Raw genomic sequence first — 16,005 nt, forward strand, 5'->3', positions numbered from 1 at the left:
TGCAGCTGCCATTTCTCAGCTTAAACTGAGGCAATGACTGTTGGCAGCTATGTCAGCCATGCAACACTTCCCAGGTTAAGCTATCAATCCCAAAGATCTGCTTCACCTCAACCCACAGCCTCAAAAACACTTACATTTTACCCATTAAAATGGTTATGCTGAACATTTTTGTGGACTGCTGAAAGCTCCTGTGTGCAAATTCAGGGACAGCTGTGCTTCAGCTGACCAGAAATTCCTGTGCTGAACCCACCCGCAGCCCTCCTAGGAACATCAGAGTTCTGTACAAATCATTAACTCCACCATATCTACTTCAATAATTCATGGCCTTGGAGTAGCAGAATTTCTACAAGAACCTCCTCTTCCTAAGTATAACTTGTGCTGATAAACCTTGTCCTAGCTGAATGGAGCTCGGTCTCCAAGAGCTTTTCACAGCTTCTATAAAAGCTATGAAAAAGCTGTCAGTAACATAAGCTTTAACATTTTAGTTGATGAAAACAAAATACTTCTGTCTTCCTTTACAGAATCCCAACACCTCAAACCATCTGGAGCAAATGGCCTCTTTACTCATGTAGCCATCTCCCTGCCAATCCAGGATGCAAACAGACAGTGCTGTAGATTCAGGACAGTTATCCACCAGCACATGCAGGAGACACCATTTCCCACATCTTCATGTGTTTATCCTTACTTGTTTGTCCACTGCAAGAAGATCCACCACACCTTGCATTTGCTTCTCTGTGTCTTTCAGAGCAGAACATGTGGCTGCAAGGCTGCTGAGGTCTCCAGACATCCCATAACCTGGAGCAAAAGAAGCCCAAATCACACAGGTAGGAAAACTCAAATCACACTTACTGCACTGCAGCTTCTTCTAGTTCAGAATCAAAATGCTGACAAAATATTTATAAGCATTGGTGGGAAGACTGTTCAAGCAGGGAGCAAGACTGGGTCCTGTCTCTTCTGTTCCCAAGAGACACTTCTGCAGATCAAGGGAAAAGAGAGGTGCATGAAAAATGCTGAGTTTAAGATCAACTTACTTAAAATCTGGGAAAGGTATTTATGAATTTGCCTTTGAAATCCAGGTTTAGCAGCTCCTGATAAAAGCTTCCAAAAACCATGTATGGTAGTTCAGAGATCTCTGGTGTCCAGCACAGCAACTCTGGGACAGCACACACACCCTGACAGCTCTGCCCACCAGGATTACCTGAACCACTGAAGGCTGGGTGTCAGCTGGGGATTAGTACAGAGCTAGCACAATCCCAAGTCTGAGAGTGCAAGTTATATCAGGAATCCTGGATCTGACCTGAAATGGGGAGATACAATGGCATGGACCTGTGTCAGGGCAGCTCAGGCTGAGCTCAGGGCAAGGTTCTTCCCCCAGAGGGTGCTGGCACTGCCCAGGCTGCCCAGGGAATGGGCACGGCCCCGAGGCTGCCAGAGCTCCAGGAGCCTTTGGACAGCGCTGCCAGGGATGGACAGGGTGGGGTTGTGGGGGGGCTGGGCAGGGACAGGGGCTGGGCTGGGGGATCCTGGTGGGTCCCTTCCAGCTCAGGATTTTCTGTGATTCTGTGATCCTGTATTTCTATCACTCCCAGTTACACCAGTCACTGTTTCCTGGCCTGGAAGTGCCTGAACACTCAGGGCTACAAAAGCTGGTTTCATGGCAAGTGGATTTAGGGAATGACAACACCAAGAGGATCTAGGAATGACAAAGATGACAAAACAGGCGGTGCGAAGTCCCGAGGTGGGGAAGAGAGAGGGGTGTTACCTAGTTTAGTGATGGCTGCATCTGAATAGAGCATCTGGATGAAATGGGGAAGCTTCTCCTTTTCCCCCTCAGCCTCAGCTTGCTCGAGGAGCCGTGGCAGGTCCAACAGGAACACCTCATCCTTCAGTGCAAGTTGCAGGAGGGCAACACGGGGCTTCCCCACCATGCCAAAGGAAGGCTTCCACTCCATGTCCACACCAACGACCTGCCCAGCCTGCAACACAGACACTTTCTGCACCCAGAGCCTGCCTGTGCTTGAGAGGAGCCTGAAGAATCTGTCCAGGACATAAACATTTCCTCCCCAGCACCTGCAGCTCTTTGTGCAAACTGCCACACACAGAGGGAACTCTCATAGCACCTGTGTCACCCACGGGAACCTTCCCTGGCACAATTCCTAACACCTTCCCCAAATCAGACCCGCCTAAAGGAGCAGCTGTTCTTGGCTTGGGGAGGTAGGCAGTGGATGGCAGTGGCCACATCCAACTCTGTGTCTCAGCCTGACATGTAGTTCCAGCTCCATGACCCTGCCAGGCCAATCCCAGGTAGCACTCACCTGCAGCACCTTCTCCCAGCACTGCAGTGTCTCCTCCCATGTCTGCAGAAAGTGAATATTTTCCCGTGGAATAGGAAGCTGGTAATAATCCTTCTTCTTACTGGCCTCATAATTATCTGCTTTTGTAACCTCTTCTACCCTGCACAGAATCAGATGCAACAGTCTGAAGCCATGGAAAGCCAGGAGGAAATCCTGGACTGGAACGAGAGGGTCAAGTTTTACTCCCCTTATTTTACCCTGACCCTCTCTCTCCCCATGACACTCAGCTCTTTCTCAGAGAAAAGAAACTAATCAAAAAGATCCAGCTCCCTGGGACAGATCACACATTTCCGTTAGTCTCTTTCCCATAGAGACATGAAGTGGTTCATTATTTGGGAAACTATTAGTAACCTTATGTTTGGGAGGCTATGTGCCCAATTTTGCAGCAGAGCAGCTCTCCCTGCATTTCCTGTGGGTTTGTGTGCATGGGGAAGTCAATATTTGTGTAAAATATTTAATGAAGGTGTGCAGCCTCAGGTCTCCTGGAATATTCTCACCTGCAAAGCTCAGGAGCCCTGTGTGGTGTGACCAGAGACAGATGATGTCATTTATATGCTGGTGCCACCTTGTTGTGTGCAGTGTGAGCTCCCTCTGGGAACCTGTGGCTGTGTTGCTCAATAGACAGGGCAGCCAGACTGTTTTATGGGGTTTCATGGCTCTGCTGACTTTATAGCAGCTACCACAGCAGGTATCATGACTGGATGAGTAAACTGCAGTACAAAGGGATTCATTAATCCATCCCAGCTCCTCACGCAGGGCAAAGCACACCCTCACCTGCCTTCCCCCCACAGCACAGGATTCCCACAGCACAGAGGTGTAGTGATGGGTTTTATCTCTGGATGCACAGTCTGTGGCTCAGCCCCACACCTGCAATCACCCCTTTGTGTTTTGAGGGCTTATCCCTCATGGAAAAACCTCCTGGCTCCCAACTGGCGGCTGCTGTGGTTTCAGGAGGGAGGAGGAGGAGGGCAGCTCTGGCAGTGCTTTGGAGCGAGGCAGGAGCATGTCCAAGACAGACAAGAGCTTCCTGTGCTCCAAAAAAGCTGCGGACCCTCTGGAGAAGTGTTTTGAGGGTGATTACATCTGTATTGTATTTCCTGAGGTGACACAGCACTTGAACAAGTGCAGATCTGCACGAGGAGAAAGAGCAGATCCACAAAACCAGGATCCCTGAACATGAACAGTTCAAGCCCATCTGTGAGACCTTCCCAAAATCATCAGCATTGAAAAATAATGACTAGTAAAACTTTGACAGATCTGCAATCACCTCAGTGAAATAGATGAATATTTGCACTGTTGATCTGGCAGAAGAAGTGTAAGAACCCTCAGCAGCATGAAGCAGTCTCACAGAGCTTCTGTGTACTCAGGATGAGTTTAAAATGCCCCTTTCACAGACATTTCCAGGCTTATGACAAACAAACGCAGTGTGTGCAGGGCCACAATGGGATCCAAGTATATGGAGGAAATCTTTGCAAAACTCTGTCCCCATGGATGCATCACAGCAGACAAGTTTAAGCAAATACACAGTGTTTGTATGACAAGCAATCTGCATGGAAAAGGCACCAAAGAGAGGATTTACCTGTCCTGGATGTGCAGCTTCTGAAGCTCCTCAGCCACAGCCTGAGGCAGCATCTCGGGGGGCACCTGGCAGTGCTGCGCCCACCGCGCTGCCCCGCGCGCGTCGCAGTGGCGGAGCAGCGACTGCACCAGGTGTGCTTGGAGCCACCGGTTCTCCCCAACTGTGCTCTGCAAGGGCAGGAGGGGAGAGCAGACTGTCAGTGCAACTTCCATCCCCCCTCCCAGGAGGCACCCTCGTTGTAAAAACCGTATTCCTTATATCTAGTCTGAATCTCCCCTATTTCAGTTCAAAACCATCAGCTCAAGTTCTGTTGCAATAGGTCCTGCTAATAACTCTGTCCTCATCTTTTTTATTGGCCCCCTTTAAGTACTGAAATGTCTCCTTAAAGCCTTCTCCAGGTGAGCACCCCCAGCTCTCCCAGCCTGTCTTCAGAGCAGAGGGACTCCAGACCCTGGAGCATCTTTGGGATGGCTTTCTTAGGATAGACATTTGCTGTGTCTCCAGGGCAGATGGTGGTGTGGAGTCTCCTCCGTCCTTGGAAGTATTTGCAGGGATTGTTGTGATTGCCAGTCATCCATAGGTGACTATGGATGGGATTGCTAGTCATCCATAGGGCAGGGAGGGCACATCAGCAAAGCTTTCCTGAGTGGTGTTCAGAGCCAGGAAAAGGCTGACATCACCCTCCAGCCTCCTCCCCCCAGTGCTGTGAGATGGGGGCTCTGGGACCCCCAGCACCAGGTACAGCCACGGGTCAGTCCAGGCTGGCAGCGGTGTCACCCTGCACTGGAATTCAGCTGGATGAAATATGCTATGCGAGTCCCACATCCAGCTGGGGTGAACAATGATTGCATAAAGGAGTTCTTCCCTCTGTGTCTGTTCAAGGCCCCTGTGAAGGTGAGAACTGGATTATTGCTTTGGGACAAATGCACTCTCAGGTGTCACTGTGTCACTCCCTGTGTTTACAATTGCAAACAGGGAGGGCACTTTAGGATATTTCCTGCTCCCAGCTGTTCCCTGAAGGAAGGGAAGTGCCTTGGCCCACTGCAGAGCCTGGGGACACCAGCACAAACTCACCCTGCCTGTGGTTCAAACCCCAGCTCTGGCCAGAGCATGGCACAGTGCCCATGCTGGCAGGGATCAGCAGCCACTTGCAAGGGGCAGTGACAGTCGATGACAGCTGGATGCACCAGAGCTCTTCTGCCTTGCCCACCTCTGAGAGGTGCAGGTGTAAGAGGAAATATAAAGAGAGTAACACTGAGGGTCACACCAGCTCCCTGGGGTGGGAGCTTCTCCCCCTCCTCCCCAGCCAGCCCACATGTGCTGCAAACATCCTGGAGCGCCCACAGCCACGTAGCAACTTCTCCTCTCTGACCTAGTCATGGATATGCCCTTGAAGTTAATATTGTCAAGAAAACTGCTAAAGCAAGCTGAAACCCAATATGGTGGCCCAGGACCTGTAGCTCTAGGACCGGCACTACAAATGAGAATTTCAGAGGAGTAAAATGCTCAGATCTGCACTGGAAGTCCATCCCCACACCGCTGCCATCTGCCTGACACTGCCCACCCACACTGCTCAGGGGCCCCAGCCTGTTCCCAGGGAGGGCAGCACCTTGCTCCCTCTGCCCAGCATGTAGGAACAGCTCCCAGCTGGGTGGGAGGCTGTGGCCATGGGGTCTCATTCCTCACATTCCTTCAGTAACTAAAAGGTGAGAATTTGTCTTCAAAGCAGACACAGAGATCAGGAAACAAATCTGTTGATGGCCCCAAGGTAAAAAGGAAGGGAAACAGAAAGCCAAGGAGAAAAAAGGAATGACCCCCACCCAGAGGTGCAGAAGGGGGCAGAGGCTCAGAACAGCTTGGAGGGATCTGGCACCCCAGGTAGCAGCAGCCTGCTCACAAAAACTGCTGCCTCAGCACTCTGTCTGCACCCCGGAGACTGCCAAATGCCAAACCACAGCTCTTCTCATGGGTATGTGGAGGTACAGTTTTACTGCTGTTCCCAAGGGGCTGGGGGCACACCAGGAGCCCGGGGGAACAGGACAGGGGTCCAGCAGCTCCCCAGGGGCTCAGGCACAGGAGGGAAGGGGCAGGGCAGGAAAAGGACAGGACACATTCTCCTGCTCATGCTTCTTGTCCTCTATACTTCCCCTGGCCATGCCAGTCCTGACCTTTGTGCCTCTCTCTCCTCTTTGCCTTCTGTGACTGAGCTCAGACAAGCACTGAACATGTGAAGAGGGGCTGAGTTAAACCCTCCTGCACATCTGCCAAGCCACTTCTCAGAGTCCTTCCCCAAAAGAACATATTTTCTTACTAACATTGCAGAGCAATTCCCTTTTCTTGCTCCCCCTGTGTCCATCCTATTGTCTTCCTGTCTTTTTTCTAAAACATGAACTCTTTGGTGTTGGAGTCTCTTCAGTTCACCCCAAGTCAATTCTTAATAAATCTCATTGTGGCAGCTTTATTTCTGGAAATAATGAGGTGCAGATTTTTTTAATATTATTTTAATGATAACAGATTTCTTCTTTCAACCAGAAAAAACAACTCTGTAAAGAAGGTTAATCTCTCCAGAGATATCCCATCTTGCATTCTGAAACAGAAAATAGCTTTGTTTGTCTTTTTACTGAAAAAAACCAACATTGCTCCAAAGGGGAAAGGCTTCCACCGCAACAGCTCTGCAAGAGGCAAGAATGTGGAAACTTTGGCCCCAGAGATGTGGGCACAGACGCAGAGAGTAATGTTTCACCAGGGATGACATTTCATGTGCTTTACTGTCAGTAAATGAACACTTCTCAAGAGGAAATTGGCACGGGTGCTCTGATCAACATTAGCAACACCTCCAAGCAGGAAAAGATTCTACAGAGTACGAGGCTTGTTTACATCCCTCTTGGAATTCTAGACATATCATACATTCTTTAATCCATAGGAACACACAGAAACCCCTGACACCAACAATAACCCATGATTAAAGCTTTCCACAGTGATGGCTGCAGATTTCCTACCCGTAAATCCTGTTCTCACCACCAAGGCTTCACAAAGCTCACACCAACCACGCAGGGCAAGCTCAGCAATGTCCTGACCTTAACCCATCAACCATTTCTCCATTCATCTCAATAATTTTGAAACCAAATATCCAATATCTCCCTTAGAAATCACCCTATCCAACCCTAGATCAGTTTTATCTGTATGTGTTAAGCTGTATTTCAGTCCCAGCCAATTCTGCCCTTTGCCTCAACATCTTTTCCCAAAGAGGGACGCTATTCACACCACTGACATTGGCTATTTGCAGAGTCAGATTTTAATTTAACTTTTGAATGTCTTGGCCAATTTCCCCTGTTTTCAAGTGCTTCCAGAACCAACAAAACCCCCTCCTGCTAGTGTAGAGAAAATGTCAAGGAGAATATTTTAAAGTCAGCAATTTTAAAAGGGGAAAAAGAAAGCCAGGCTTGAAAAGGACAAATCCCTGTCAGTAGTTGAAGGCACTGAGAGCACTGCTGAGTTCCCTGTGGTGTGGCAGGTACAGACAGCTGTGCTTAAACACTCCCTGAACATGCCACTGTGGTACTGTCACTGCAACTTCATTGTATTTGTGCTCGAGGTTTCTTTTTCAAAGTTTCCATCATTTGTGCTGCATGGGGAGATGCTGCAGTGTCACCATCAGATGTCACTGAAGGGAACTCCTTGAAGCATAAGGATGGAGCTGGGACCCTCAGAGCCAGCTCAGAGCAGGACAACAGCCTGTTCCCTAATGGGAGGTGGATCTTCTGGAGAGCCTACAGACATTCTGGAATTCCAGAATGGTTCGGGTTGGAAGTGATCTTAAAGTCCATCCAGGTCCAACCCCCCTGCCATGGGAAGGAACACCTTCCACTATCCCAGGTTGCTCCAAGCCCCATCCAACCTAGCCTTGGACACTTCCAGGGATGCAGCGGCAGCCACAGCTGCTCTGGGCACCCTGTGCCAGGGCCTGCCCACCCTCACAGGGAAGGATTTCTCCCTAATGTCTATTATAATCCTGCCCTCCTTCAGTTTAAGGCCATTTCCCTTTGTCTTGTCACTGTCTGCCCATGTAAAGTCCCTCTCCCTCTCCTACAAACCCCCCTCAAGTCTCAAAAGGTCACAATAAGGTTTCCCTGGAGCTTCTCCTCCTTGGGCGGGACACCCCCAGCTCTACCAGCCTGGCTTCAGAGCAGAGGGGCTCCAGACCATCTCTGTGGCCTCCTCGGGACTCTCCAACAGGTCAGTGCCCTTGTGATGCTGAAGACCCCAAAGCTGGACACTGTGCTCCACGTGGGGTCTCAGAAGGGCAGGGTGGAGAGGGGAATTCCTCTCCCTTGGATACAAGAGGCCAACTTTCCCTCCAGTGCGTCCTGAGCAAGGTTTCCTGTGAAAGCAGCAGTCACTCGGCCCCGGCCACCACCCACAGCCACCACCCACAGCCAGAGCCTGAGAACACCCTGAGAACATGCTGCTTTCTCATCATTGGAGCTGCTCTCTCGCTCACAGGCACTGGGCACTAATTTATGAACTGGAGAAGAGCAAAATAGGCTCCATTGAGAGCCTCGCAGCCCGGTTTTCAGATAGCGATCAGTGCGTCACTGCCGGAGCCACACTCCCGAGCTCGGCAGCCATTACCACATCAATGGCGGGGAAGGGGCCCGATCGTCCTGCACAAAGCTGCGGCACTGCGGCTCCCCGGGGCGGGCTCGGCTCCCTGGGGCACGTTCACAGCACCTCCTCCTGCTTGGTGAATCCGGACACTCGGCTTCCGGCCGCCGGTGCCTCTTCCAAAGGCAATTCAGAGGAGTCTAACTTAGGATATCACTGGCAGGCATCAAGGCAAAGGCAACTCTTAAAGTCAGCTTGCCTCTGTACTGGGGCTCCTCACAGGGAGCTGATTGTTCTGGGCAACCTGGAGGAAGCTGCTGGTTTGTGGTGAGCAGCTGAACAATATTGTGTGACAGGATGCATCTGCTCCATGTTCCTGTGTGCCTCACACAGCCACGGCCAAGTGGCAGCCCGAAGAGTCACACCACACAGCTTCTCTGATAAAGCTCACCCCCACAGGGGCTTTAAAGGTCTCTTCCAACCCAAACCATGCTGGGATCCCATGAGATGGTCACTGGGTTGAAGCACACGGAGAGGCTGAGGGAGCAGGGCTTGTTCAGCATAGGGAAGTCCTGGCTGGATGTAGGGGAATATAATCCCTTTTTCAGTTTTATCAGGAGGGACCATAGAAAAGATGGAGTCAGATCCTCACAGAAATTCCAGCCAGGCCGAAAAGTAAAAAAATGAGACACTGAGAGTGGCTAAGCACTGCAACAGGCCCAGTGGGGCAGTGGAACCAGGCAGGGCACAGCAACACCTTGTCCCACAAAGCTGGCCCTGGTCTGAGCAGGAGGGCAGAGATGAGCTCTGAGAAGAGCTAATTTCAAACTGAAATGAGGCTCTGATTGTGTGATTAGCAGTGCCCTGCATTCCCCAGGCTCCTCCCCACACAGACGGGCAGCTTCTTGCAGCAACTGCTGCTTTCAAGTCCCAAGCACCTCCCGGGCGAAGAACACCCAAGATCTCATTTACCCAGAATACAGGATGGTCCTGATCATACTCAACAATACTACACAGAGATCCAAATACATTTCCTGCACTGGGATGCCTTCCAAATTTTTGTCAGGCAGCCCCCGAGGGAAGTAATTCATTTTCAACAGATGAAGTCATTGTGTCTCCAAAATCTGTTCTGGCTGCCATAGATGTGAGCAGGTACAGAGCAGAAAGAAAGAACCAATGCAGCTTTCAGAGGCAGATCTGGAGAGAGAGTATTTTCAAAAAAACATGAGCAAGAAGTTGAGACCATTTCCTTCAGCACATTGCTGGATATCCTCCACACACAGCTCACAGAGCCACGGAACAGATGAACCTGCTGCTGACAGCAGCCCCACGGCACAGGGCATGGACTCTTCCCTCCACAGAGATGAAAAGCTCCAAACAGGATGTTTCACTGAACTGAATCTGGCATGATCATTCCCAGATTTCACTTCAGTAGCTTCAGTAGTGGATAGTAATGGTAACTGGCTGGACAAAGCACAAACCCAGACAGAAATGGAGGACCATGGAATGTCCTGAGCTGGAAGGAACCCACAAGAATCAGAAAGTCCAACCCCTGTCCCTGCCCAGACACCCCAACAACCCCACCCTGGGCATCCCTGGCAGCGCTGTCCAAAGGCTCCTGGAGCTCTGGCAGCCTTGGGGCAGTGCCCAGCACCCTCTGGGGGAAGAACCTTTCCTGATATCCATCCAAAAACTCCCCAATAGATATTTAACAGGTTTAAGAGGGAAGGTGCAATACTGTACAGAGACATTGCTCCCATGTGCCCAAGGAACCATCTGGCACAGAATCCCCCAGACACTTCAGGACAGGCTTCTGGATAAAGAGGACACCATGGTACATCTGTGAGATAGCAAAGCTCATCCTCATTCTGGATCCCACTCCCCACTGACTGAAAATGCTGTCCTAGAAAATCAGCTCTTACTGCCCATTTGGCCACTGCTACTGCACAGAAGGTTTCAGGGAAGGGATCTTGTCCCATTGCTTCTGTCACTGCAGACTTCAGACAGATTCCCAGAGGAAGGCAGCCTGAGGCTGTGCTGGGACCAGTCAGCAGTGGCACTTGTCTTTGGGGCCACTGATCAATTCCTGGTCTTGTTCAGCAGTGTCAGCATAGCCTGACACTGTGGGGATTTTCCCAGATCATAACCTCTTATTTTAGCCCACAACTATCTCATTTTCCTCAATTACATCCCACAACTCCAGGTATGCTGATGCACAAAATCACAACTCACCTGCAATACTTGTTATCCCCTCCACTTACCTGGTCAGGGAATGGCACAGGTGTAGCTCTGCAATGAGCTGTAGTATCCAACTAACCCCACTAAAATAACTTTTGTTTGAAGAGAAAAGTAACTGTATGACATCCATAACCCCCCAAAATACAATTACATAGCAAATAGACTAAGGTAACTTTACCCTATTTGCTTTTTCAGATATAATTTCTTTTCCCTTCTCTTCTGTGTGAACTCTGTCCTGAGGATCTATGCTTCCTCCCAAAATCTCTTTCTCACAACCACTGCAGAGTCACCTTCTGAATTCTAACCTAACCCCGGCCCCAGAGCTGTTGAATATTATTCATCCTAGGGATCAGCAAAGGACCAAGGACTTGGTCTGAATACAGAAGCCACAGATTTTTGATATGCTTCCAGGTTTCTCACACCTCGGTCCCACGATGGCAGGCTGGAGATATTTTCTGGGAGCGCTCCAGCACTTGGCAAGACTGAAGATGAATGAGGATGGGGAAATTGGCCAAACTCTTTCAGAGCAGAGTACTGTGTTACTTATCACAGTAGATGCTTTGTCTAAGCCCAATGACACAGTGCATTGAAGACAAACTGGCAACCCTTATCTTCCCAGTGTATTTTGAAGTAGCATTTATCTCCTTGCCTTTTGTCATCGTGTCACACACACATACACACACACACTCACACACACACACACATGCACAGGAAGGAAGTGTCATGGGACCAATGGCAGATCCTGCTCTCCAGTTTAAGGAAGTGGAGGCTCCCATTGTGTACTGCGTGACCTGCACTGCTGCTGAGCGTCACTGAGCTTGAGCCTACTGTCACCAAACACCGCTTCTCTGGGCTTTCCAGCCTCAGAAGGTTTTTACAATCTAGGCACTTCCATAAATGTTCTACAGAAGTCACCATGCCAGAACTCTCCTCTGGTTTGTATCCTGGAGCATGGAGACTTGCACAAGGAAAATACAGCTCTCTGCTAAGCTCTGGGGCTGCCCGAAGGGTGCATATCCAATCTGAGCATTCCAAATTCCAGCTTAGCAGCAACGTGTGACATCGACTTGTGCTGCAGAATCTGTCTGCAGGAATTCCACAGAGCGTGGAATTCCACGTGCTGCCACAGCCGGGCCCACTGTGGGGACAGGAACAGGGCCCTGCAGCTCCACGTCACCGCGGGGCTGCCAGAGCTGCAGGTGTGTGAAGGAGTGAAACCACTGCCTCTGTGCTTCTGCTGGGACCTGAACTCACAGGGCGAGTATTTTCAAAAAACATGGAGCTCACTTGCTTGTCGGGATGTGCGTGAGCCAAGGTCACTCCAACACTTCTCAGTTGGTTTGGAGCCCTGGCATTAACCCTAATGAGCTAATCCAGTGTGCACTTTACCCACCAATAACTCCAGTAAGTGTTCCCATGCCCAGTCACATACATCATAAGAATGCATAGACTCCATTTAGGAAAAAAGTCTCCTCTTTTCTATTTAGGAAAGCCTTCAAAGTAAATAAGCAAAAATCCTGACAATGGAAATACTTGCTCAGGAGCACAAATTCTTCCCATCATTAGTGTATGGAAAAGAGATGCCCACAGGACAAACATAAGTTACCACTGATTTCTGTTCTGCCATGCCCAAACCTCCCTGGCTCAAAGCCAAAGCAATAATCAGTATCTGTGCAAGATCTTTCCCAAAAGCAAAGCTTGGCAGTCGATTTTTCTCTACTTTAATCTCTTTTGCTACACTTTAGCTCCTGGTGGTTTTTGTTCTGAAGGAGAAATGCTTGAGAGGGTTGACTGAATGAACTCTGAAATTCACACCCTGGCAAATTGGACTGATTTCCTAAATCCATAATTACAACATTCCTCAGAGATACGCATTCTTTCAGAGTGAACAAGGGAAGATTAGTTTCCTGTTTCTTCCCATTTACATGACTTCTCTGTCAAGAGGAACTTTTTTGTTTCTAAACAATCCTCTGTTTATGTGGTTCTCTTCTTGGCAGGGAACTGGGGAACTAATCTTGCCTAAAAGTAGAATACAGCCAAACTATCAATTGCCAGCAGCCTGATTATCAGTGTGCAAGGCAGCTGATTTGCACAGGCTTTAGAAGCCAATATCTATCAGTGAGCACTCAGACAGGGACCGATCGATTACAGAGGGTTTAAATAATCTGGGATGATTATTGAATGGCTGGATCGTTTTACTGCTGGCTGGGTAAGAAGGGCAGAGAGGGTCTGTGTGTGTGTGAAGGCTGAAAACTTAGTGACACTGGGCAAACAGAGCCCCCACACCTGCACAGCCCCAGCTCACAGCAGCTCCTGTGGGGCGAGAGCATTGTGGGGCTCCTGCCATGGAGCTGCAGGTAAGAACTGGCTCCCACCTGCAAACAGAGCACATGCAGAGCCCTTGTCTGCTTTGGTTTTTATCAGTGAATCCATCCTCTCCTTCTGTGCTACTCTGGGAAGCAGGCAAGCTCCATTCCCATCTTCCCCCCTGCCTTTCCCTGTTTGGCTGCACAGGCAGTGTCAGGGCTCTTGATAGGGCTCCCTTGATCCTGGAGCAAAAGGAACACGAGGAGTTGCCTGTTTGAAGTGAGCCTGTCCTCATTTTTACTCTGTGGAATACAAACAGGAGTTGGGGTTGCTCAGCTGGGAGAAGAGAAGGCTCTGGGCAGAGCTTGTTATGGTCCTTTGGTACCTGAAGGGAGCTTATAGAAAGGACAGAGTGACTTTATACAGAGGCAGTGAGAGGGTGAGGGGGAACAGTTTTAAACTGACAGAAGGAAGATTTTTATTAGATATTAGGGAGAAATTCTTCCCTGTGCTGCCCCTGGCTCCCTGGAAGTGTCCAAGGTCAGGCTGGACGGGGCTAGTGGGAAGGTGTCCCTGCCCATGGCAAGGAAGTTTGAACAAGATAATTTTTAAAGTCCCTTCTAACTCAAACCAGTCTGGGATTCTGTGATTTCTACCCTGTATTTGCTGCAGTTTGCAGTCACTAACAGGTATCCTGGACACCACTCCTGATGTTGATTTTAAGGACCTGGTATGTTCCACATGTTCCTATAAGGTTTTACGTGATCATCATTCCTGTACAGTTTCGTACTCCTAGGATGCTTTTCCCACTTGGCAGAACTAAACCTCCCCCAGCACACCCCAGTGGAGTTGAACAGCTCACTGATGCTCTTAACTCCTTAATCTAACCCTGACCTCTCAACCTACAGCCATAAGCCAATTAGCTCTTTTTTATACCATACCAAATCTCCTTCTGATGAAGCTGTGCTGCCGAGTGAATGCCTGCTAGTGACAGAAATGTAATTACAGTGCTTAGCAGCACGCTGGCCCTGGCTGGTGGCAGGGGGCTAAGGTCAGAATGTATCTCTAACACACCAAAACAATTTAAAGGAGATTTTTCCTCCCCAGTGTGTTCTCTCTAGTTTCCTCTCTTCACTCTCCAGTACTTAATTAGTTTGCACATTAAGGGTATTTGGCCATCAGCTTTAAGACTGAAGTCCTGGACTTTCCAAGCATCCCTTGCCAATTTCTCCCTGAAGCAGAATCGATACCCAGCTCTGTCAATCCCCAGCTTGGCCCTGTAGATCCACACTTCAGTAAATGGGGGCTGATTTTCTAAAGTTATTGAACAAACACATCTTACATCACTCCAGAGAAATTTTAGCTGACTTTTAGAATTATTTGGACATTTTTGACAATTTGGTAGATTGGACAGCAAATTATGGCAGTTTTTCTTGGCTTCTTTGTACCTACTGTAATATTACACCAGAATTCATCAGCGTCTTTGTGTTTAACCACAATTTATTTATCTAGCAATGGCTGGATTTGTTATAAATAAAACTACTACAATTACAGTAGACACACCAGCCCTCCAGGTCTTACAGAGAATTAACACAGGCTAAGCCATGCAGGAAGTAGTTGGAAGTGTTTACATTTAACTGTACACGTCATCCTTTGACAGACTCTTCCTTAGCTGGGGAGGCACAGAATACGCTGCATGTTTGCCTTTTCCTGTGTGCTTCTCCCACAGCAGCTGGGGGTTTGTTCAATGCAAAGTTCCCATTTCTTTTAGCCCAGCAGTGCAAACCTCATTAGTACAGGTGCACATTTGCCTGCTCTCTCCCAAAAGCAGAACACAGCTGCAGAACTGAATCACAGTCATGGAATGAGAATATCCTGAGCTGGAAGGGAACCACAAGGATCATTGAGTCCAGCTCCTGGAATTACGGGATGCTGCTCCTGAGATGGTCACAGACGTGCCTATTCTCTGCACCAGCCCCATCAGTCATCCTTTTGCTTTCCAGTAACTGGTGTTATTTCAGCTTCCAATCAATATGTGACCCCATGACAAACTGAAAAACGGAAGGAGATCAATATTTTGCCTCCCACTTTTCCTCCTACTACAAACTCCAGTTTGTCCATGGTTTAATATTCCCTTTAAACCACATTGTGGCTGTGTGCTCTCCCCAGAGACCTCCAACAAGAATAGTGAACAGAAAGAAAATGGCACAGGGAAAAAGCAGAATGAATGTCAAAGCACTGTCACCCCCACTGAGCTCCTGCCAGTCCCTGAACAGGGGACAAAATGCAGGGAGAGGAACAGAAGGAGAAATGGGAGCTACAAGTGGACACAGGGGGAAGAAAGCCTGCCAGTTCTGACCCAAAACAAAGCAATTCCCCCAGTCCTGACTTCCCGAGGAGATAGCAGACCTGAAACCTGTCACTAGTCCAGATGTAAACACCAGCTGTTCTGCAAAGGGGAAAAGGGAAAGAAAAATCAAACTTTCTCTTTTCTGCAATGGCAGCTGCTAGGGAGCTGCTTAAAGCTGTGTAAAGATAAATGCAATTCTTTTGCAGATGGTTGAACTGGCAGATTGCAGGCAAAACCAGACCAGGAGCAGCTCCTGCATATTCACACACACCCCCATACTGGGAGCTGCTGGGCTCCAGCGGCTCAGCACCTTGGCACAAGCACCATGTGCAGCACCACAGGTGGGACCATGAACATTTATTTCAGCTGATGATTCCTCCCTGAGACTTCTAAGACCAAAAGGAACAAAATAATCATCCAGTGGTTTGATTTCCTGCTAAAGAAGTCCATAAGTACTAACAGGGGACTCCACAGGTTGGCTGGTTAAACTCGTTCAGGTTTCCACCCTCCAGGAAAAGAGCCAGTCTGGGCTTGATGTTGGAGTGATGAAAGCCATCCCATCCCTGAATAAA

The 16,005-nt window shown here is 49.1% G+C and overlaps 1 protein-coding gene across 4 annotated transcripts in view; it reads right to left on the minus strand.

Annotated features, from left to right (window-relative positions):
• The window catches only part of EXD3 (exonuclease 3'-5' domain containing 3), a 251,128-nt gene that overhangs the window by 131,565 nt on the left and 103,558 nt on the right, over positions 1-16,005 (minus strand). For all 4 annotated transcript variants that reach the window (XM_031059248.1, XM_005423823.3, XM_031059250.1 and 1 more), the window contains exons 12-15: positions 3,934-4,100; positions 2,316-2,454; positions 1,763-1,976; positions 686-795 (exon numbers count right to left, since the gene is read on the minus strand). In XM_031059248.1, coding sequence (XP_030915108.1) covers positions 686-795; positions 1,763-1,976; positions 2,316-2,454; positions 3,934-4,100 — 630 coding nt within the window. The remainder of the gene's footprint in view (positions 1-685; positions 796-1,762; positions 1,977-2,315; positions 2,455-3,933; positions 4,101-16,005) is intronic.

The sequence above is a fragment of the Geospiza fortis genome, unplaced genomic scaffold (assembly GCF_000277835.1).
Source record: "Geospiza fortis unplaced genomic scaffold, GeoFor_1.0 scaffold85, whole genome shotgun sequence".
NCBI classification, from domain to species: domain Eukaryota; kingdom Metazoa; phylum Chordata; class Aves; order Passeriformes; family Thraupidae; genus Geospiza; species Geospiza fortis.